The sequence below is a fragment of the Heloderma suspectum genome, chromosome Z (assembly GCF_057233095.1).
Source record: "Heloderma suspectum isolate Gila_16-S chromosome Z, 16-S_ref, whole genome shotgun sequence".
Taxonomy (NCBI): domain Eukaryota; kingdom Metazoa; phylum Chordata; class Lepidosauria; order Squamata; family Helodermatidae; genus Heloderma; species Heloderma suspectum.
Window position 1 is genome coordinate 2,010,876 of NC_139476.1, and position 23,169 is coordinate 2,034,044.

The 23,169-nt window shown below is 46.6% G+C and overlaps 1 protein-coding gene across 1 annotated transcript; it reads left to right on the forward strand.

Annotated features, from left to right (window-relative positions):
• Positions 1–894: 894 nt before the first annotated feature.
• On the forward strand, positions 895–21,911 carry LOC146333476 (vomeronasal type-2 receptor 26-like). Its single transcript, XM_084826348.1, has 15 exons — positions 895–1,038; positions 1,941–2,036; positions 8,105–8,203; positions 9,793–9,861; positions 11,138–11,151; positions 11,671–11,808; positions 12,103–12,331; positions 12,611–12,711; positions 13,550–13,841; positions 15,015–15,104; positions 15,168–15,495; positions 15,640–15,857; positions 19,284–19,502; positions 20,004–20,130; positions 20,992–21,911. The coding sequence occupies exons 1-15, from the start codon at positions 895–897 to the stop codon at positions 21,909–21,911; spliced, it is 3,084 nt and encodes a 1,027-aa protein (XP_084682474.1).
• The last annotated feature ends 1,258 nt before the right edge of the window (positions 21,912–23,169 follow it).

Sequence of the window (23,169 nt, forward strand, 5' to 3'; positions counted from 1 at the left end):
CCTTCTTAGGGAGGGAATTCTACAAACAGGGTGCTGCCACCAAAAAGGCGCTGCCCTGTCTTCCCACCAACCTAGCCTCTTTTGGTGGGGGGGCATACACCAGAGACTCTGAACATGATCTTAAACGATGGGCAGGTTTATGTGGAAGAAGGCAGTCTTTCAGAAATCCTAGCCCAAAATTGTTTTGGGCGATAGAGGTAACAACTAGCATTTAAAATTATGACTGGAAGCCGGTGCAATTGGTGCAAGAGCAGTGTGATATGGTCAACAAAGTACACACCAGAGAGCAATGTAGCTGCCCCATTTTGCACCAGCTGAAGTTGCTACACACTCTTCAAGGGCAGCCCCACATAGAGCAAGTTGCGGTAGTCTAAGCAATAATTTTCTGTTTGTCTGCCAAAACACACCCTGAGGAAGGGGGACCAGGAAAACACAGACAGACAATGCCAGTCTATAAAGCAGTGTTAGTTACCTCCAAAAGCAAACAGCACACACAAAACCCCTCTCCAAGACTGCTCTTTGCCAGCCAGGTTTCAAATCTCTGACTTCTGTCTTTCCGTCTTCATCAGAGGGTCCATGTTTGCAACACGTTGGTTTAAAAAACCAGCTGTTTCCATGCCCAACCCAAGCATATGGCACCTGTCACAGACAGCAGCCAAAGAGAATGGCCACTGAGCTGGCCTCTTCTAACGTTTCGCATCCACAGAGGAAGCATCTTTAGCTATTAAACAAAGGATTACGGGAAACTTCATTGCCACACTCAGTATTTTCCAGCCACGACGCCCAGTCACCCAATTTTCAAGGTGTCTTTCATTTCAGATTCTTGCGTCTTTGAGGAATGTCCGGTTTAACAACAGTGCTGGAGATGAAGTATATTTTACTGAAAAGGGAGAGATGTCCTCTCGTTACGACATCCTGAACTGGGTCTTCTTCCCAAATCAGTCCTTTGCCCCAGTGAAAGTTGGACAGGTGGATCCAGGGGTTCCCCTGGGCCAGAACTTCACCATTCACTCTGACGGGATTGTGTGGGCCACAGAGGTGGGTCTGAAGTGAATGTTCTAGATTCATGGGAGAATTAAAAAACATTGCAGCCTTATTCTTTGAGAATGCAAGATGTCTTTCTAGATAGCCTACTGAGTACAATTGGGGCTGCTACCCAGTGGTAGAGCCCCTGCCGTGCATGTAGAAGGCTCCATGTTCTGTCCCTGGCATCTCCAGGGAGGGCTGGGAAACCCTGGAGAACCGCTGCCAGACAGTGACCTGGTTCGCATGACCACTGCAGCCCACTGTGGCACCAGCGGGCACCAGGTTATCGATCCAAGCCCCACTGCTGTGGCTTCTTGTTATGCACGAACACATTGAGGGTGGGTTGTTGGGGCTTTCAAAATCCCGTTTGAAAGGCAATTACTTGCAGACCCCTGAATATAAGGGGGAGAATCCCTCCCCTTTTCCCTGGGATCCTCTGGGCGCAACCGTTCTTTGAGCGCCAACCGGGCGCTACGCCTCCCTCCATTTGGCGCCGCGCTCTGCGTCTGCGCCGCGCATCCACCCAGTCTGCTATCTGTGCTGGGTCACTCCCTGGACTGCTTTCTAATCTAGGAATGTTGGTGGGAGAATCTCTGTCAGCTGCGGGCACTGGGAAAAAGGGGCGCGCTCCTCTCCCGGGAGCGACTGCTCTTCCTCCGAATCAGAACGACTCTGGGATTCTATGGGCTCAGTGTCCACCCTGACAATTTGTGGGCTCTTCAGAGGACGCCGTTACCCTCCAGGGTGTCTCCCGCCATTTCCCCCAGCCTATCCCATGTTTTCCCCAAATGCAATAAATATGGTATTTTTTCCAGCCCATGGAACGGAAGCGCCATGACCTCCCCGTGAAATGCTCCAATAGTGGAAGAAACCAGCTGTGGGCATTTGTTTTCAGTTGTTGGGGGCGTGGTCAGGATGACGAAGGCATTGAGAATGGGCTGCAGGGCTTGTCGCACTCGGGAGATCCTGAGCAGGGTAGCAAGGAAGGAGGCCGAGCAGATTTGACAGGCGTGAGGGTTAGGCCCTTGCCCTTCCGAACAATAACATGATGGGGACAGCTATCTAAAGAGAACGACCCAGTCCTGCAGTGATACCAGAAGGGGAAAGAACCAACATTGGTGTGGAATTCTCTGCCTGTGGGATGGAGCCCCAAGTTTCACTTTTATTTCTTTGTTTGCAAAATGTATATGGGTTTTTACCAACATTATTTCATGAAAACCGTAACTGGCCACGAATGCCACATACTAATAGCAAACTCATTCTCTGAGTCCCTGTCCTTCTGTAGCCACCATCTACACAGCCCTACTTGGAGTTGGAGATGCTGCCAGGGATTGAAACTGGGACGTTTTGCTGGTTTCACTAGTCATGAATATATAGTGATTCTCTCTCTCTCTCTCTCTCTCTCACACACACACACACACACACCCAGCTGAACTAGTTCAGTAAGTTGATCATGTGGTCCTTCCAACACTTAGGCCATGATCCTCAGCCCTCAAAAAGTGGTGTGTGTTCCCCCCCCACACACACTACAAAGTCCCCTGCAAGATGTCACCTCTCCTGCACTATCCAATGCCTTAACTCTACGTCATACTCTATGAAGGAAAAGTGACAAATATCATCTAAGCTCTTCTGTTATGAATTATGTTGTAGAAGCTAAAGCAGAGAGCAATCAACACTCTTGGGTTTACAGTCAGGGAGAAGAATGGATCATGCGATATCCTTGGGACATTTTGATGATGTTTGTGTCATATTCAAGATATTGTAATAGTGGTTCCTTATTCCAGATGCAGCACACTGTGCCCCATGCCCAGAAGATCAACATCCAAACAAGAATCAAGACCAGTGTATCCCCAGGAAGATCCACTTCCTTTCATTTCAAGATGTTTGGGGGTTCATTTTAGCTTCCCTAGCTGTTTTCCTCTCTCTGATCACATCTCTAGTGTTGGCAACGTTCATTAAATACCGAGACACACCAATCGTCAAAGCCAACAACCGAGACCTCACCTATGTCCTCCTCCTCTCCCTCCTGCTCTGCTTCCTCTGCTCCTTCCTGTTCATCGGACGACCCAGGAAGATCACCTGTGTTCTCCGACAAGCTGCTTTTGGCAATATCTTCTCTATTGCCATTTCTTCCATTTTGGCAAAAACTGTCACGGTGGTTCTGGCCTTCATGGCCACCAAGCCGGGAAACATGGCCAGAAAACTCTTGGGGAGACAACTGACGAACTCCATTGTCCTGGTCTGTCCCTTCCTCCAAGCTGTGATCTGTACTATCTGGCTGGTGACCTCTCCCCCGTTCCCAAACTTGGACTTCCATTCCCTGGCCAGAGAGATCATAGTGGAATGTAAAGAAGGCTCAGTCACTATGTTTTTCACTGCCTTGGGTTACATGGGTTTCCTGTCCCTTGTTAGCTTCATGGTGGCTTTCCTCGCAAGGAAATTGCCGGACTGCTTCAACGAAGCCAAGTTTATCACCTTCAGCATGCTGGTGTTTTGCAGCGTTTGGGTCTCCTTTGTGCCCACCTACCTGAGCACTAAGGGGAAGTCCATGGTGGCCGTGGAGGTCTTCTCCATCTTGGCCTCTGGGGCTGGGCTGCTGGGTTGCATCTTTCTCCCTAAATGCTACATTATTATACTGAGACCTAGTCTCATCAGCAAAGATAAACTAATCAGGAAAAAAGAATCTGTGATTTATAGAGGCTGGTAGAAATATAAATAAAGGCGGTGGGGTGTGTGTGTTTTTGTTTTAAAGGACCATATATTTCCTCCCCTTGCAATCCCCTAATCCTATCTATTCTTCATTCGAATAAATTAAACATATCATGATTTCATGCCTTGCATCTAGGGATGTGTACTATCAGAAATATTTCTAAATTATTACAAAGCTCTATTTAGAGTCTCCATCTTAAGACAGGACAGGGGTGGGTTGTTTATTTTGGTTGACTTTATCCATCTTTCAAATAGATTAAGATGAACAGTGGAAAACTCTTAAGCTTTCATGGACAAGGGTGGGTTGTAACAGCAAATATGAGTTTGTTATGAAGCTTGCCTTTTCTATTGCTTATACAACCATTGTCAGGTACGTTGTCCCAGTATAGGCTGTTAGATGATGGAGAGAAAAGACCCAGAATGACATGTGGAATTCTGAACTGGAAATGCTCCCAGGGCAGGATTAGTTTCTCCATTACATTTTCCAGAACAGTTTTCTCAGGGGTTTTGGAGAGCAATTTGATAAGCCTTTCAGTACTTACTCTCTGGTGTGAAATGGCTGAACTAGAACTCACCAAGAAATTTGATTCTATCATCTGAGGCTTGAATCGAGATAAGGGGATTTTATCCCCCTATTGGGAATACATCACAGTGATGTGAGTTTGGGGAATTTTTTTGTGATGACTTCTAGTTTCAACAAATAAAATGTGAATCGACTTGAAATGCTTGCTGGTGCATCTTCGTTGCATTCACATTGTACCATCTTTGCGGTGTACTGACAAAATGCAATGTTTTAAGTGGGAAGGAGCAGGACCAATTGTGGCCCCAGAACTACGGAATAACTCCTCCCGCTCCTCCCACACACACAGAGAGGGTTTTATCACACCATCACCCAGAATTTCATGGGGATCCAGACATCACTGTCAACCCTCCCATGTTTGGCCACCGCTTCTTCCATCTTTTTTGTTTTACTACGGCAAATCCGTTAAGGAGAAAAAGAATAGCTGCACAATTCTGCCAGAATGGTAATGCTAGCAGCCCTCTGGCTGGAAGCAGCCCCTATCTCAACCCTCTTTCCTGGACATTAGATGGTAGAAGAGGAACCTTCCAACAAAGTTTTGCAAGGTGGCATGCTCCTGTTCCTAAACAATATTGTTCTTTACAGCATCGGATTTTCTTTTCACCACCAGACACATCCACAGCTGAGTGTCCTTTCGGCTTTGGCCCAGCCGCTTCACTCTTTCTGGCGCTACTTGGAAATTCCCTCCGCTCTTCCCCAGTAGCATATTGGACACCTTCCGACCTGAGGGGCTCATCTTCCGGTGTCATATCTTTTAGCCTTGTGATACGTTCCATGGGGTTTTCTTGGCAAGAATACTGGAGTGGGTTGCCATTTCCTTCTCCAGTGGACCACATTTTGTCAGAACTCTCTGCCATGACCTGTCCGAAATTAAAAGACGCTTGCTCCTGGGGAGGAAAGCTATGGCCAACCTAGACAGCATAGTAAGAAGCAGAGACATCACCTTGCCGACAAAGGTCCGTCTAATCAAAGCTATGGTTTTCCCAGTAGTAATGTATGGCTGTGAGAGCTGGACTATAAGGAAGGCTGAGCGCCGAAGAATTGATGCTTTCGAACTGTGGTGCTGGAGAAGACTCTTCCGAGTCCCCGGGACTGCAAGGAGGTCAAATCAGTCCATCCTAAAGGAAATCAACCCTGAGTGCTCATTGGAAGGACAGAGACTGAAGCTGAAGCTCCAATATTTTGGCCACCTAATGCGAAGAGCAAACTCCCTGGAAAAGACCCTGATGCTGGGAAAGACTGAAGGCCAAAGGAGAAGGGGACGGCAGAGGATGAGACAGCTGGATAGCATCACCGATGCAATGAATATGGACTTGAGCACGCTCCGGGAGAGAGCGCAGGACAGGAAGGCCTGGCGTGCTCTGGTCCATGGGGTCACGAAGAGTCGGACACGACTGAACGACTGAACAACAACAACAACAACAATGCTCCTGTTCAAGGCCAACCACACTTTCCTCCAAGAGACACCATTCCATTTCCCCTCTGCCATGGTCCCCCTGCCCACCCCCTGAGTCATCCAGTATTCCATGGCTTCTAAGTGTGCTAATCCTTATTGAGTAGTTTACATTCCTCCCTCCTTTAGGGGTTCTTTCCCCCACTACAGTTTTTCGCATTTCTGCAAATCCCTGATTATGCCGATCCCTTCCTCTTATGTGTAGATGGTGCTGCTTTGGGTAGATAAAGACCTGCCCTTTAAAAATGAGTTCATTATTAGCATATAGGATTATAAAGGGACATTTCCCCCCAAGAAAGCCTGTTGGAAAAAGGCTGTCCTGCCTATGAGTGGTAGCCAGTTACCTGTGTAGGGATTTATATTTGATTTCAACTCGGTTTTTTAAATGTGATTTTAATATTTCAAATTGGATATGGTGGTTTTAATATATACTAAAATGGGGGATCAGCCCATTTGTCCCAGTGCACTTTGCAGTCTCTCCTGCAATAAGGTCAATCCAGCTATGTCTGTATAACTCCTCCTGCATGCTATCTTAAGTGGCAGATGTGACGTGACATCCTTCACACAGTTAGCCGTACAATTAGCAATTGTATGAACTGGATTAATATTATTTTTTTAATGGCAGGCTTAGGGAACCTGGGAGGGGGGAACAGCTGCTGTTTATTCTGAAAGTAACATCCCCTTCACAATAGCTAATTGTTTGATGGGTGTTATGGGTTGTTGGGCCCTTTTAATGGTATGCCATTGCATTTGAGGGTGTGGTGTGTCGGGGGGGGGCAGGTGGGGGGGAGAGAAAGGAAAATGACAAGATATTTCATATTTCGGGAGCTTAAGGAAGTTACAGAGAGCCCTCTACCGGCCAGTTGGATCAATTCAGCAGTGGCCCCGGCAAAACTGGAAGAAAGTTGGTCTTGACAGATCCCAAACGCATTTGGGATCAGCAGGGGGAAAATATCACCTCTGTGAATTTGGATAGCTGGTATATTCCAAATATTCCACCTTCAGGATAGGGGTCCATTGCCCCTCCTTTGGTTCTTCCTCATTGCTATCTCTGTTTTCTCCAAGGAAGTGAGCAGTGGCGAGAGCGAAGAGGAGGATCAGCACTTCTGCTCGCCTTGTTCCCTCTTTCTGGGCAATGGTGTGGATCGGGCCCAGAAGGAGTTGTTGTTGTTGTTGTTGTTCAGTCGTTCAGTCGTGTCCGACTCTTCGTGACCCCATGGACCAGAGCACGCCAGGCCTTCCTGTCCTGCGCTCTCTCCCGGAGCGTGCTCAAGTTCATATTCATTGCATCGGTGATGCTATCCAGCCGTCTCATCCTCTGCCGTCCCCTTCTCCTTTTGCCTTCAGTCTTTCCCAGCATCAGGGTCTTTTCCAGGGAGTTTTCTCTTCGCATGAGGTGGCCAAAATATTGGAGCTTCAGCTTCAGTATCTGTCCTTCCAATGAGCACTCAGGGTTGATTTCCTTTAGGATGGACTGATCTGACCTCCTTGCAGTCCAGGGGACTCTTAAGAAGAGCAGTGGAAAGGCCAACAGTGACCGTGGCGATGGGTAGAGGGACCCCTCAGGGAGGGCCCCACTGAGGGCACCATAAAACCTGGAGTCAGCACAGAATATGGAGAAAAGAAGAATAGCCTGCGTTGCAGGGAGGTTGTAAAGTTAACTGACACCATATGCAACATTTTTTGAGCTACAAAGAGGCTAAGGGTTCCTGGATACTTAGTTCCCATCTCTTCAGTTATCAGTTCCCATCTCTTTTTCACACTGTTTAAACCTCAAGAAGATGTAATCAACCCCCCACCCCCAAGAAGATGCAGTTTTCTATTAGTAAACCCAGGAACAGGAGCCCCTCCTACAAATCTTAGCTGCACTACACTCACTAAGGAGCATGGCCAGGTGAAGAAGTGCCTGCTTGCAGAAAAAGACTCCTCAAGAGTAAAGGCCTCCTCATGAGCAAGGCCCTCCTGAGTAGGACTTTTCCCAGAGGGCCTACATCAGCCTTCAGCCCAAGTCTAGCCCTTGCTGGAACAACACAGTTCTTGCACACTTGCTCAGGACGTGTTCTCCTCCTTCCACTGAAAACAGGCACCGCTTCTTATGAATTAACTTAGATTGTTGATTCGAGTATAAAACACAATTGAGGCCTAGGGAAAATCCGCCATATTAATTTTATTTATCTGTTCATTTATTTGATTGGTGCCCCACTTTTCTACCTAGAAAAATGGCACAGGGCTTAACCGCAACAGCAAAGCAGTTTTTCTTCCCAGGCTGCAAAACGTAGCTCCTCTTCATTCATTATACTGTTTTTGCTCTCTGGTTTCTACTTTGGTACGGCCAGATTGACACGGGAGGCCAATGTGATGATGCTGGCATGCCCCATCCTAGCATCAGTGGGGCTGGGGCAAAGCTGTTGCCACCAAAGGAGACGGACAAACAAGTTTGGACTGGTCTGACCAAGTTTATACATATAATGCCAGTTATGAAAGGACTCTACCAGCTAACCGTTTCCTTCCAGGTCTAGTTGTAGGTTCTTCTGCTTACTTTAGAGCCCCCAGTGGCCCGAACCCCACATACCTGAAGGATAAACATGTTATGAATGAATGAATGAATTAATTAATTAATATATAATTCTTCGGCTTGCAATGTTGTGTCAGGAACTGCTGGTCCCTGCCCCATGTGATGAGCCATAAAACTGCAGCCTCTGAGGGGACAATGTTCTAGATCTTGCCAGGTTCCACCCACCCAGGTTGGCCATTGGCTGCATTTGAGGAGGAAGGAGTATAAAAGACTTCCTTTTCCGGCAAGGTCTACCTAAGCAATGCTATGTCTCGCTCCTATCTCCTGCTCTGTCATCATTGCTGTCCGGCCTTGTCTCCTGGTTGCACTGGAAGGAGTTTCTTTACCAGGGAAGAGGGCTAAACCTAACACCGGCCATGCACCACTTTCATCCCTCCACCCCCCAAACCAGAAGAGGAGTACAAAGGTGGCAAAGCAGTGAAGTGGCCATGTTTGCAGATGACACCAAATTATTTAGGGCGGTTAAAACAAAAAGGGATTGTGAAGAACTCCAGAAGGATCTCTCCAAACTGGGAGAATGGGCATTGAAATGGCAAATGTGGCTCAATGTAAGCAAGTGTAAAGTGATGCACGCTGGGGCAAAAAATCCCAACTTCAAGTATAGCCTGATGGGATCTAAGCTAGCGGTGAGCTGACCGACCAGGAAAGAGATCTTGCAGTTATGGCGGACGGCTTGAGGAAGATGTCAATCCAGTGTGTGACCGCTGTAAAACAGGCAAAGTCCGTGTTAGGCATAATTAGGAAAGGAATTGAGAATAAAGCTGCCAATATCATACTGCCCCTGCACAAATCTATGGCGCGGCCACACTTGGAATACTGCGTACAGTTCTGGTCACCACACCTCAAAAAATGTAGTGTAGAGCTGGAAAAAGTGCAGAAAAGGGCAACTAAAATGACCAAGGGGCTGGAGCATCTCCCCTATGACAGAAGCTTACAACAGCTGGGATTGTTTAGGTTGGAAAAAAGGAGGATAAGGGGAGATTGGTTTGGAGAATGTGGATAGGGAGACAATTTTTTCCCTCTCTCAAAATACTAGAACCCAGGGTCATCCTATGAAGCTGATCAGTGGGAGATTCAGGACAGATCAAACGAAGGGCTTCTTCACACAGCACATAGTTAAACTATGGAACTCTCTACCACAGGATGTAGTAATGGCCACCGATTTGGATGGCTTTAAAAGGGGGTTGGACAAATTCCTGGAGGAAAAGGCTATCAATGGCTACTAGTCCCGATGGCTGTGTGCTACCTTCAGTGCCAGAGGCAGTCAGCCTATGTACACCAGTTGCTGGGGAACATGGGCAGGAGGGTGGAGTTGTGGTCATGCCCTGCTTGTGGGTTCCTGGTTGACAGCTGGTTGGCCACCGTGTGAACAGAATGCTGGAGTAGATGGACCCTTGGCCTGATCCAGCAGGGATCTTCTGATGTTCTTATGTTTTAACCACTTTGAAGGTTGAGGGCCTTCCTGGAGAGGAAATATCAGAGCAGGAAAATGCCAGCTTAGGTCTTAGGGTTCTCCAGGTAAACTTCCACCCCATCAGTTTGAAGGTGCAGTTCTAGCACTCAGCCAAGCCATCTCTGTGGGGATGGAAAGGGACATCTGTGCTTGCAACAGCAGGTCGATGCACATGAGATGTGAATGTCCTCGGTCTGTGTGGAATTTATGGGGACAACTCTCCAAGGCCAAACCCCATGTGAGCTGACAAACAAAGGCTGCTGTGACTTGCTGAAGGAGAAGGCCTCAGGATATTGACTGGCATCATCTACCATCATTGTTTGGTGGATTCTGTAACCCTGGGATGTGAGCTGGATGGGCTTCACACTGTCCATAGCTAGTTCTTCAAAGGATTCTTCCATCCTACCATCAGGGCAATCTGGGCCTTTCCCTGGAGCTCTAGAAGCTACCAGTTCATGTCAGGGTCAGGACCCACTGTACCAAGCTGAGCCTGGTGAAATATCTTCCTAATACATGTATGTATGTATTTATTAGTACATTTCTATACCACCCAGTTGCCGAAGGTCTCCGAGTGGTTTACAAGAACTGAAACCACAAAATACAGCATAAAATACACCGTAACATTTAGAAGTTTAAAACTACAGTATAAAAGTAAAAACCAGAATAAAACCGAGCAGCAGTGCAGAGATTTAAAAGACAGTAACAGATTTAAGACAGCAGAACTAAAAACGCCTGGGAAAATAAAAAAAAGGTCTTCACCTGGCGCCGGAAAGAGCGCAAGGTTGGAGCCAGGTGTGCCTCTCTGGGAAGCTCATTCCACAATTGGGGTGCCCCAGCAGAAAAAGCCCTCTTCTTGATAGCCCCCCGCCTCACTTCCTTTGGCAGGGGCTCCCAGAGAAGGACCGCTGAAGATGATCTTAGGGTCTGGGCAGGTACATATGGGAGGAGACGATCCTTCAGGTAATACATGCAAGTGTCTCCTCCCTCCTGAGATGCTCAGCTTAGATGTGGTCATGGGCCACATTTAAGAGGATTGCTCAGGGAAACCCTGCCAAGGAGTGGGCCATGATCCACACTAACACCCCACCCTTTCCTCAAACTGGGGAGTCCTCATGGCAGGCCGAGGTCTCACAATTAATGCGTTGGACTGAGGTGGAGGGTAAATCACTCTAGGCTGCGGTGGCCATGCTGGACCATTTCCTTGCCTCCAAGGCACCTCAGATGTGATGGGAGAGGCCATGATCCTCCCTGAGACATACTGTGAGCCTGATGCCCAGCTGAGGAACAACCCGAAAAGGTCGTGTTTGGGGAGTCTGCACCCTGTACTCTCTTGTTTCCCAGGAAAGCACCAAAGGGTATCTCCACACCAGCCTAAAATCCTGCATTTAAAATGGGGCTTTCTGCTTCCATTTTAGATGCAGGATCACAACGACTCCCTTTTTCGCCCACTTCCTTCCCCCACCTTCTCCCTCCTTCTCCCCGTATCTGAATCGTCCATCATCGTTCATTGGTCTCGCTTCTCTTCTCGCCACTTTTCTTCTTTTCATGGAGGGAACCCAAGCGGAACACAACGGGGTAACTTGATAGCTCATGATCTGCCATCTATTTAAAAGCGGAAGAAAGGGCATTTAGTGCAGGAGACGCCTTGAACGATCACGATGTCATGTAAAGAGCCTGCAAACTTCCCTGAGGGAGCAATCTCAGTTGCAGGATAAAAGCTCTGTGTGAAGAAAGCCAAAGTCAGGGTAATAGGAGCATGTTCTAACTAAGTGCAGGCAGTCTAGTCATTCCATCCAGGAAGGCCATTACTGTTAGTCTTCGCACTGTTACAAATTACCGTGACTCTGCCATGCCCAACTCCTCCTTTTCCCCAGGCATCAACCGGGCAGAAGGACCAACTTTGTGGCAAGCCTAGACTCCATCTTGGATTTAGGTCTTCTGCTCCACACAGGCCCAAGGCCAGGACCTGACAACTCACGTCAAATCCCTGAGCCCAGCTGGCCCGTAGACAAGTGAAGAGAGATGCAAACATGTTTTTCTCCCTCCGTGGTGTGAAGGGAGCCCAGCGCTACAGGGCTGTGGTTATTTCTGTACCCTGGGATTAGCGATATCACAGTAATTATAGAAGAATCCCCTGTGGATTTCTATCCAGCAAAAAGAACGAGATCCAGGAGAAAATATAATGTAAATCTAAGTATATTAATACAAATATGCCCTGACTGCTTCCCGGTGGGGTTGGGGAGGGATACCTGGGTGGGTGATTTTTTTGTCCCCACAGTGTTAAGCTCTGCCTGGGATCTCTGCAGTCAGCTGCAGCTCAGCTTCTGTGGTTGCCAGTCTGAGATGGAAGGTCTCTTCCTGAAACTGCTGGTTTGGCTGCTGATATTTTTGCTCCTTCCTCAGGCCATCAACCACACGGTGCTGAAGACCAAATGCCCCTTGGCCAGGCCTTTTCCAGCCCAGCAAGACTATTACAGGCCAGGAGACCTCATTGTTGGTGGGAATTTAGCCCTTGGCAAAGGTTATTTCCTGACGGTGCTGAAATTTCAGGAAGCGCCTGCCGCCTCTTATTCTATGTGAGTCTCTACAGGAGGGATCTGAGAGGGGCCATGCTGCTATTGTTCCAGATTAGAGGGCTCCTTCCAGGGAAATGCATTAGTGATGCAGCTGACATTTGTAGTTTCGTGGTTTAGTCTATGAATCTCACTGGCTTGTCATGATGGGCTTCAACCCATAACGAGATTCAAAGACCCAGGGGCTCTTCCTTGGCTTTCTTCTGAGCCTGGGGAAATCTCTCCGCTTCTTCCCTCTCAGGAATTTTTGATGCTTATCCAGCAGTGTAGCAGACACCCCGAGAGCTACAGATTCCAGAGACTGAAGAAGTCAAAAGATGCAGTTGCATCTACTGCAGCAAGGTAAGATATATTCATGGAGGACAAATCTATGAAACGGTATTAATCATCAAAGCGAAATATAGCCACCTTGAGTGCCACTTTTGGTAGAAAGGTGGGGTATAAATAAAACAAACAACCAAACAACCAAACAGAGATTCCATGTTTATATGCAGTCTACCACTGAAAAGGAGTTGCTGAGAGTGAGGAAGAGGGAAGGAGGACTGGTGCCTACAGATCCTTCTTGTGGGGCTCCCAAGAAGCATCTTGGCTGACCACAGGTGGAGACAGGATGCTGAGCTTGATGGAGTCACCTTGGTCTGACCCAGCAGGGCTCTTCTGATGTTCCTCTTCTTACATTCTTCTTAGGCAAATCCATAGAGGAGGTCAATTAAAAGTTATATGGCATTGTTAAGCCCTGTGGTGAATTTTCTGGTGAATTGTTAAGTTGTCCCGTTATGATGCTATTATTATTGTATTGTGGTTTTACTGATCAGCTGCCTTTGAAGGATTTGCATCCTGAAAGGTGGGGCATGATTAGTTAAAATAGATAATACAACAACAACAACAACAACAATACCTCTGCTGAATTAAATGGACTATTGGCCTCTGATCCAGCAGGGTTCTTCCGATCTTCTTATGAAATGCTGCTAGCGCTGCTGGCTGTGTGTCTTCGTGTGAGAGTTTCAACAGAAGAAGCCGAATTTGTCAGTGGTTTCTGGGCTGGAAGGGGCTATGGTCTAGAAGGTTTTGTCTTTGTTCAAAGAGGGTTGAACCACATGGACTTCTGTACCCTCCATGTTTCTGTGATTCTGCTGGGATTCCAAACCCCCAACCCCCAATGCCACTCTCATCGCTGCAGGCTGACTTACAAGAACTACCAGCACATCCTGGCCTTGGTGTTTGCAGTCAGCGAGCTCAACAAGGATCCAACTCTGCTACCCAACGTCATGCTTGGCTTCCGTATCTATGACAACAGGGGCATCCTAAGAAGGATCTACTTGAACAGCCTTTCTCTGCTCTCCACACGGGAGCAAATGGTTCCCAATTATAAGTGTGACAGGCAAGATAAGCTGCTCTCTGTTATTGGGGGTCTCATCCCCACGTCCTCAAGGGAGATGGCATCTTTAATGGGCATCTTCAAGATTCCACAGGTAAGGGGATTCATCCAGGCATAGATCTCAGGGAGCTGCAACAGTAAGATGGTCAGGCCACTCTTTGAAAAGAGATTTGCTCATGCAGTGAGTGCGTTGCCTCAGTTCTGGATGGCAGGAGTAGAGCGCCGTCTGACTTCAGCTGACCTACCATGTGAAAGCTTTGATGGTAGCAAGAGTCTCAGGACAATATTGTGTCACTAATCCCAGCACGGGGTCTTACATAAAAGGTTTCAGGTTTCAACAGTGTGTTGTTGTTCAGTCGTTCAGTCGTGTCCGACTCTTTGTGACCCCATGGACCAGAGCACGCCAGGCCTTCCTGTCCTATTAGCCTTGTGATACGTTCCGTGGGGTTTTCTTGGCAGGAATACTGGCGTGGGTTGCCATTTCCTTCTCCAGTGGACCACATTTTGTCAGGACTCTCCGCCATGACCTGTCCGTCTTGGGTGGCCCTGCACGGCGTAGCTTATGGCTTCACTGAGTCACGCAAGCGCCTTCGCCACAGCAAGGCAGTGATCCATGAAGGGGTTCAACAGTGTAAAGACTCAGAAATGAACAAAGTGCCACAAGACTCCTTGTTCTTCTTGCTGCCATCTCCCCCCAAATATAAAATCTGCCCATGTTTTAGGTATTGGGACACATTTCCATACAAAGTAGCTTTCGTTTCAGCCACATACTCGCTTAGGGGTAAACACATGGTGTTTGGAGTGGGGGTACTTCAAGATCATCCGATTAAGCCCTGCTAACATTGTGTCATGTTTTCTATTTTGCTTGTGTTGATTAATTTTGACACAGAACGGAACTGGCTTGGCTAAATTATCATATTTGGTGAGGGACCCTAAAGCCAGAAAGCCCCATAGTCACTGGCAAAGAGTCGTATTTCTAGAATACAGACACAAAGGCCCATCCATTGCAATGGTTAGAAATTGTGTCAGGGTTACCTGCATGGCAGTCTGGACTTCGGAGTTGATATCCACACTAGTGGGGAGTCCTAAAGAAATATTTAGAGATCCATTTTTTAAAATGGGTGTCTTCCTTCACGATAACACTTCATGCATCTGCAGTCGGCTGTGGTAGTCCAGGAAAGCTTATAATGTAAAAAAAAAAAGTGCTAGTCTAAATAGCATCACAAAATTCTGCTGCAACTGACTAACAGGATATTCCTTCCTTCAGCTTGGTTATGGCTTGTTCAACTCTGAGCAGGAAGAGAAAAGGGAATTTCCCTCCTTCTACCAGATTGATCCCAATGAAACCCCTCAATATGTGGGCTTAGTCCGGCTGCTCCTGCATTTCCACTGGAACTGGATTGGGCTCTTTGCTTCCAAGGGTGACAGTGGTGAACATTTCATCCAGACCCTGACAATAATGCTCAGGCAAAAGGACATCTGTGTGGCCGTCAATGAAATGTTCGCCCTAACAAACATGCTCCATTTCCTTCTAACGATAAAATTCTCTCTTCCTAGTTCTTGGTTTGAGCCCCAAGTGATGATTGTCTTTGGGGACACCAGTGTTGTACAGTTACTACAAACCTTCTTGGTTATTCATGAAGAAAAGACAAAGACTCCATTTAGGAAGGTCTGGATCCTGACGTCTCATTGGGAAATGGCTGAAACAGGCTCCCACTCAGACAGGAGAGAACTGGGTGTCTTCCATGGTGCTTTGCACTTCAGAGTCCACAGAAGGGATGTGCCAGAATTCAAGCCTTTTCTCCGGGATTTGTGTCCACTCCGACCGCAAGGAGACATCTTTATCCGTGAATGGTGGGAAATGACATTTCAATGTAAATTCCTAAAATTAGGCCAGACCTCTTCACGGGGAAAGAGAGACTGTACTGGGGAGGAGAAGCTGGAAGACTTGTCAGCCTCCACGTTTGAAATGAGCATGACAAGTGGCAGCTACAGCATCTACAACGCCGTCTATTCCATGGCACACGCACTACAGGCCGTGTCCTCATCTGGATCCAAATGTGCAATGACTGGGGAAGACAGGAGCCTTCTGAATATTCAGCCGTGGCAGGTAACGTCCTCCTTCAGATCTGGCCATCTTAGAAAGTCTGCCTTGGTGGTTTCTCCAGGGTCTGATCCTGGAAGGAAAGGGTGAGCCTAGGAGAAGGGCTAGGAGTCCGTTCTAAAGACTGTAAGAAAGAAATACTCCATGGATGTTCTTTCATGGCCATGACTTCCCTTAAAGAGCAATAGGAAGTGGGTTAAAAGCAGCAGAAACTTGTAGTGCTTCTGGGATAATTACGGATTTACATAGAATCATAGAAGAGTAGGGTTGGAAGGGGCCTACAAGGCCATCGAGTCCAACCCCCTGCTCCGTGCAGGAATCCAAGTCAGAGCATCCCTGACAGGTGGCTGTCCAGCCTCTTCTACAGATGGCTGTCCAGCCTTGTCTAAAGGCTGGACTAAAGGCCTCGTCTAAAGGCTTACAGCTGTGGATACTGTGGAGGGGGACATCAAACAAGCCACATCCTCCCCAGAGTGCTAGTTTAAATACCTGTGTTGCCCCTGCTTACCCTGCAAACACAAACACTGGGCAGCTCCCCCCGCCGTGTTCTTTCTTGCCAGCTAACTGCAGAACCGCTTTGCTGCCTTGAGTCAACCCCCCCAGCTCCCACTCAAAGATATATAAGTGTGTTGTAATAACTGAAAACCAGCCAACCTTCCCCCCAGCCACTAGAGTTGGACGAGGCATTTCAGTGAAGCGGCATTTTAAGCATTATAGAATCATAGAATCATAGTACAGCAAGGTTGGAAGGGGCCTACAAGGCCATCGAGTCCAACCCCCTGCTCAGTGCAGGAATCCAAGTCAGAGCATCCCTGACAGGTGGCTGTCCAGCCTCGTCTTGAAGGCCTCCAGCGTGGGAGAGCCCACCACCTCCCCAGGCAATGGGTTCCATTGTCGTATTGCTCTAGCAGTCAGGAAGTTTTTCCTGATGTTCAGCCGGAATCCGGCTTCCTGTAACTTGAGCCCATTATTCCGTGTCCTGCACTCTGGGATGATCAAGAAGAGATCCCGGCCTTCTTCTCTGTGACAACCTTTCAAGTACTTGAAGAGTTCTATCATATCTCCCCTCAGTCTTCTCTTCTCGAGGCTAAACATGCCCAGTTCTTTCAGTCTCTCTTCATAGGGCTTTGTTTCCAGCCCCCTGATCATCTTTGTTGCCCTCCTCTGAACCCTCTCCAGTTTGTCTGCATCCTTCTTAAAGTGTGGTGCCCAGAACTGGACACAGTACTCCGGATGAGGCCTAACCAGTGCTGAGTAGAGGGGAACTAGTACTTCCCGGGATTTGGAAGCGATGCTTCTATGAATGCAGCCCAAAAGAGCAGTGGCCTTTTTTGCAGCCACATCACATTGTTGGCTCATATTCAGCTTGGGATCGACAACAATTCCAAGATCTTTCTCGCTTGTAGTGTTGTTGAGCCACGTATCCCCCATCTTGTAACTGTGCATTTGGTTTCTTTTTCCTAGGTGCAGAACTTGGCATTTATCCCTGTTAAATGTCATTCTGTTGTTTTCTGCCCAGCGCTCCAGTCTATCCAGATCACTTTGAATTTTGTTTCTGTCTTCCAAAGTATTAGCGATCCTGCCCAATTTTGTGTCATCTGCAAATTTGATCAGCATTCCCTGCACCTCCTCCTCCAAGTCATTAATAAAAATGTTGAAGAGCACTGGGCCCAGGACTGAGCCCTGCGGTACCCCACTCATTCCCTCTCCCCAGCTTGAGAAGGTCCCATTGATAAGCACTCTTTGTCCGATTCTGTAGCCAACTGTGGATCCACCAGATCGTTGTTTCATCTAGCCCACTTTGAGCTCGTTTGCTCATCAGGATATCATGGGGCACTTTGTTGAAAGCTTTGCTGAAGTCGAGGTATATGATGTCTACAGCATTCCCACAGTCCACAAGGGAGGTTACCTGATCAAAAACGAGATCAGATTTGTCTGGCAGGACTTGTTCTTGACAAATCCATGTTGGCTTCGAGTAATCACGGCATTGTTTTCAAGGTGCTTCCAGATGGATTGCTTTATCATCTGCTCCAGAATTTTCCCAGGGACTGGTGTCAGACTGACTGGTCTGTCGTTCCCAGGTTCCTCCTTCTTACCCTTTTTGAAGAGAGGGACGACGTTAGCCCTCCTCCAGTCATCTGGCACTTCCCCCATCCTCCATGATTTCTCAAAGAGAATAGACAGCGGTTCTGAGAGTTCTTCTGCCACTTCCTTTATTACTCTAGAATGCAGTTCATCTGGCCCTGGAGATTTGAACTCATTCAAAGTAATGAGGTGTTCCTTGATCATATGCCTATCGATCTCAAGCTGCAGTCCTGCCCCTTCAGCCTGCACTTCACCTTTGCCAGGGGGGTCATAGACCCTCTTTGGGGAGAAGACTGAGCCAAAGTAGGAATTGAGCACCTCTGCCTTTTCTTTGTCTTCTGTTATCATTTTGCCATCCTTATTTAATAGCTGAACAACCATTTCTTTCCTCTGCCTTTTACTATGCACGTAGCTGAAGAGATCCTTTTTGTTGCTTTTAACATCCCTCGCTAAGCTCAGCTCGTTCTCAGCTTTAGCCTTCCTGATGCCATCCCTGCAATTCTGTGCTACCTGCCTGGACTCTTCCTTTGTTACTTGGCCTTCTTTCCACTTCCTATATGTGTCCTTTTTGTTTTCAGGTCATCCCTAAGCTTTTTGTGAAGCCACACTGGCTTCTTCTGTTGTCTTCCACCTTTTCTTCTTGTTGGAATTGTTTGTGATTGTGCCTTGAGAATTTCCTTTTTTAAAAGCTTCCACCCATCTTGGACTCCTTTTCTCATTAGTGTCGCTTGCCATGGGACCTTATTGATCATTGTTCTGAGTTTATTAAAATCAGCTTTCCTAAAATCCAGGGTACGCGTTTGACTACACTCGGCTTTTGCTTCCCTTAGAACCAAGAACTCAAGTGCGACATGGTCGCTTTCCCCCAGAGTTCCTCCTGTAACTGCTGCTTTATCCACTAAGTCATCTCTGTTGGTTAGGATCAAGTCAAGGATAGCCGATCCTCTAGTTCCTTCCTCTCCTTTCTGTAGGAGGAAGTTATCCGCCACACAAGTCAGGAATTTCCTGGAGGGGCCATGCTTTGCAGAATTTGTCTCCCAACAAATACCGGGGAAATTGAAGTCCCCCATTACTACTACATCATGCTTCCTTGAAACATTGGCTATTTGCTTTTCAAAAGTTTCATCCTCGTCTTCTCCTTGGTTGGGTGGCCGGTAGTAGACTCCGACCACCAGGTTCCTTTTATTCTTTGCTCCATTTATTTTGATCCAGATGCTCTCGATTAAACTAAATAATGGAGATGGGGTGGGGAGAGAGTCCACTAATGTGGTCGCATTCATAATTTGTTAAAAGACATGAGGACTCACTCACAGTTACCCCATTTTCCAAGTGTCCTTTCCATTTCAGATGCTTGCCTCCTTGAGGAATGTCCGGTTTAACAACAGCGCTGGAGATGAAGTCTTTTTCACCGAAAGGGGCATGATGAAGCTTAGTTACGATATTGTGAACTGGATTTTTTCTCCAAATGAGTCTTCTGCTTTTGTAAAAGTTGGATGGATGGATCCAGGGGCTCCCCCAGGCCAAGACTTCACTGTTCAATCTGATGCGATCGTGTGGGCTACAGAGGTGGGGTTGAAGTGAATGTTCTGGGGTCATGGGGGAGAACAAAAGAACATTGCAGTTCTGTCCCTTGAGAACAGAAGATGTCTTTCTAGATGAGACCAAAGGCCCATTGAGTCTAAAGACTGTACCAGTGGTAAAGGACAACCTTTGTATGTAAAAAGTCCCAAGTCCAATCCCCCAGCATCTCCAAGTATGGCTGGAAAAAGACTTCTGTCTGGAGCTTTTGGAGAAGTGCTGCCAATCAGTGCAGACATTACTAAGCAAAATAGACCAAGAGTCTGACCAGCTTCCTGTGTTCCTATTTCTGTCTCCCAAGCGGTATACATTCAGCCTAAGCCTGTATCACGATGGTTCTAAATAACCTGCAGACATCCAGAATATGTTTGGCCCTCTAAATTGGTAATCCCATCCATAATGCAATGGGAAATTCCATTGATCAAGTCCAGTTAAGAGCAATTTCTTTCTTGTGAAAATAGCAACAACAATTTTTCTCTTGCCTTTTAGATACCACCCTTTGCCAGGTGTGTGGAGAGATGTTCTCCAGGGCACCAGAGAAAAATTCCAGAGGGGAAGCCAGTTTGCTGCTACAGATGTGATCGTTGTCCAGAAGGGACAATTTCTAACCAGACAGGTAGCTGAAACCTTGAGTGCCATCTTGAAGTGCAGTATTCCTAGGGCATGAGTGGAATAGGGAGACGCAACTTCATGGATGAGGGGCAGTCAGTAATTTTCAATAGGAATAACATAAAGTTTGTGGCTGTATACTTCTATGGTTTTCCTGAAGAAATGTTAGATTTAGACAATGAAGAAGAAGTAATAATTGGAAGGAAATTCATAACATTGATGTCTAAGGTCTTTCCAGTTCAGTATCTGTTAGGTTTTTGTCCATATTCTCATTGGCTCAGCTTTTCATCCATAATTTTTAAAAGATCCATGTACCCGGGCTTGATTGTTTGGGAATCAGATCTGAAACTGTTTGGGCAGAAAGTTGATGTGGGCAGGTGTTCAGCTGTTCTTGTAACAATCAGGTTATGATACCCCAAGTCGCAAATAGATCACCTTTTCATGTCTTCTGCAACTTGTTCCTCAGTTATTGTATCAGCACATCTCCTGTGGAGATAGTTCATAATTGAAGAAAATGACAGATAGTCTTCCATTTATTTGCTAATTCAGAAGACACTGAAAGTGACAGATCATGGTTCAGTTCTTACAGTTACCAGGATTTTATTACTAGCCACAGGAGTATTAAACATGAGTTTGATGCTGTGAGCCATCACATTAACAAAAGTGGAGGGTTGTAATTTTTCAAACTCTGTTCTCATGCAATATATTGCTGAAGGAGAACAGATAGCAACCAAAGGTACGTTGCTCCCTTGTATGGACAACGAGCTGCAGAATGGAAATTAAATTTCCTTCTTTGTGGGCTGAACTGCCTCCCCCGAGAACATCTGTATCATGTCTGAGATACTTTAATAGTTGTTGCTCATTCCAGATGCAGCTAGCTGTGCCCCATGCCCAGAAGATCAATATCCAAACAAGAACCATGACCAGTGCATCCCCAAGACGATCCACTTCCTTTCTTATCAAGAGATGCTGGGATTTATTTTGGTATCTCTAGCTCTTTTCCTCTCTCTGATCACATCTCTAGTGCTAGCAATCTTCATTAAATATCGTGAGACACCAATCATCAAAGCCAACAACCGGGACCTCACCTACGTCCTCCTCATCTCCCTCCTGCTCTGCTTCTTTTGCTCCTTCCTCTTCATCGGTCAACCCAGAAAGGTCACCTGTCTTCTCAGACAAGCTGTGTTTGGTATCTTCTTCTCTACTGCTGTTTCTTCCATTTTGGCAAAAACTATTACAGTGGTTCTGGCCTTCATGGCCACCAAGCCAGGAAATATGGCAAGAAAATTCTTGGGGAGACAACTGACAAATTCCATTGTCCTGGCCTGTCCCCTCATCCAAGCTGTGATCTGTGCTGTCTGGCTGGTAACTTCTCCCCCGTTCCCAAATTTAGACTTCTATTCTCTAGCTGGAGAAATCATAGTGGAATGTAATGAAGGTTCAGTTACCATGTTTTACATTGTCTTGGGTTACATAGGTTTCCTGTCCCTCATTAGCTTTAGGGTGGCTTTCCTAGCAAGGAAATTGCCCGACAGCTTTAACGAAGCCAAGTTTATCACCTTCAGCATGCTGGTGTTTTGCAGCGTTTGGGTCTCCTTTGTGCCCACCTACCTGAGCACTAAGGGGAAGTCCATGGTGGCTGTGGAGGTCTTCTCCATCTTGGCCTCTGGTGCTGGTCTCCTGGGTTGCATCTTTCTCCCCAAATGCTACATTATTGTGCTGAGGCCCAGCCTCAATACCAGGGATCATCTCATAAGGAAAAAAGAATCAAGTCATCTAACACTTTAGAGCATGCCCTGCTAGTCTAGTTTTCTGTGAGGTATATCTAGTTAGGAACACCAGTAGATTTACTCAAAAAGTAATGTGATGAGTTATTTTTACAGAATGCAGCACCTTCCATCTCAGAGCCTTTGCCACCGCGGGGGCACTGGCTCTTTCCCAGGCAACTCAAAGCGAATTTGAAATGTTTGTCTGTACGGCATTATATTCCACATAGACATCCTGCAGTGATGGAGGTATTTTAAAACGGTGACTGTGCAATATCAAGAACTTGTGTTGTACGTGACACATGATGCTATAATAAAATATGGCAGTTTATCTTCAACTCCTAAGGGTTCAGGTTCCCTGCCAGTCAGCCATACTTCCTTCTGCAAGAGCATAAATTCTATGGTGATAAGAAGAACATTCTTCTCTCTCCCATGACATACCAGTTTTCATTTTTCTCTCTTCCATCTGACACAACATTCTCTGGCTATTGAGCCTTCTTTGCTCTTTCCCCTGGGGTTTTTTGGGTGGTAGATTTTATGTTTAATTTTGTCTTTTTCCGTGCAAACCTGAGATTTCCCCTCAAACATGCTGATACCTCCCACTTGTTTCTCAGGAGCCCCATTATCGCTCACCTGAGCTCACTATTAGAGGGAATGATAGAAAAATTGATCATTTGGTTGAGAGAAGGGGCAACAGTATAACAGTTTCCTTCAAAAGTAGGGACCTTTTATTGAATATTAGGAACATAGTAATGCAGTCCTATCTATGTCTACTCACAGGTCCCATTGAGCTCCATGTGCCTTACTTCCAGGAAAATGGGTGTAGGATTGAAACTATAGTCTCATTCTTCAACTATATACTTAATATGCTGCAATTACTGTGACTTGCATAAAATAAATAAAACAGCTTAATAATTCTAATATTCCTTTTTTCATGACGTTTTTCTCTTTATTTTAATTGCTAGAAAACTCTTCCATGACTTTACTTTTTTCAGCTCCCCCATTTCTACCCCAGTTCCCCCATTTCTACCCCAGTTCCCCCATTTCTACCCCAGTTTCCATTTTGATTGATCAATTCCATGGAGACACCTGTATGATGTGTACCATTTTCATACAGATTTCCTCAAAATTTAGAGGAGGAGGGGAGGGGAAGCAAATCATCCCCCCCCCATAAAAAATAGGACTCCCCTTTCACATGAAACGCTGCACCTCTCCTTCTGAAACTGCAGTTTTCTTATGCAGGGCCACCCCCATGCTGCCTGTTATTTTCAGCAGAATGG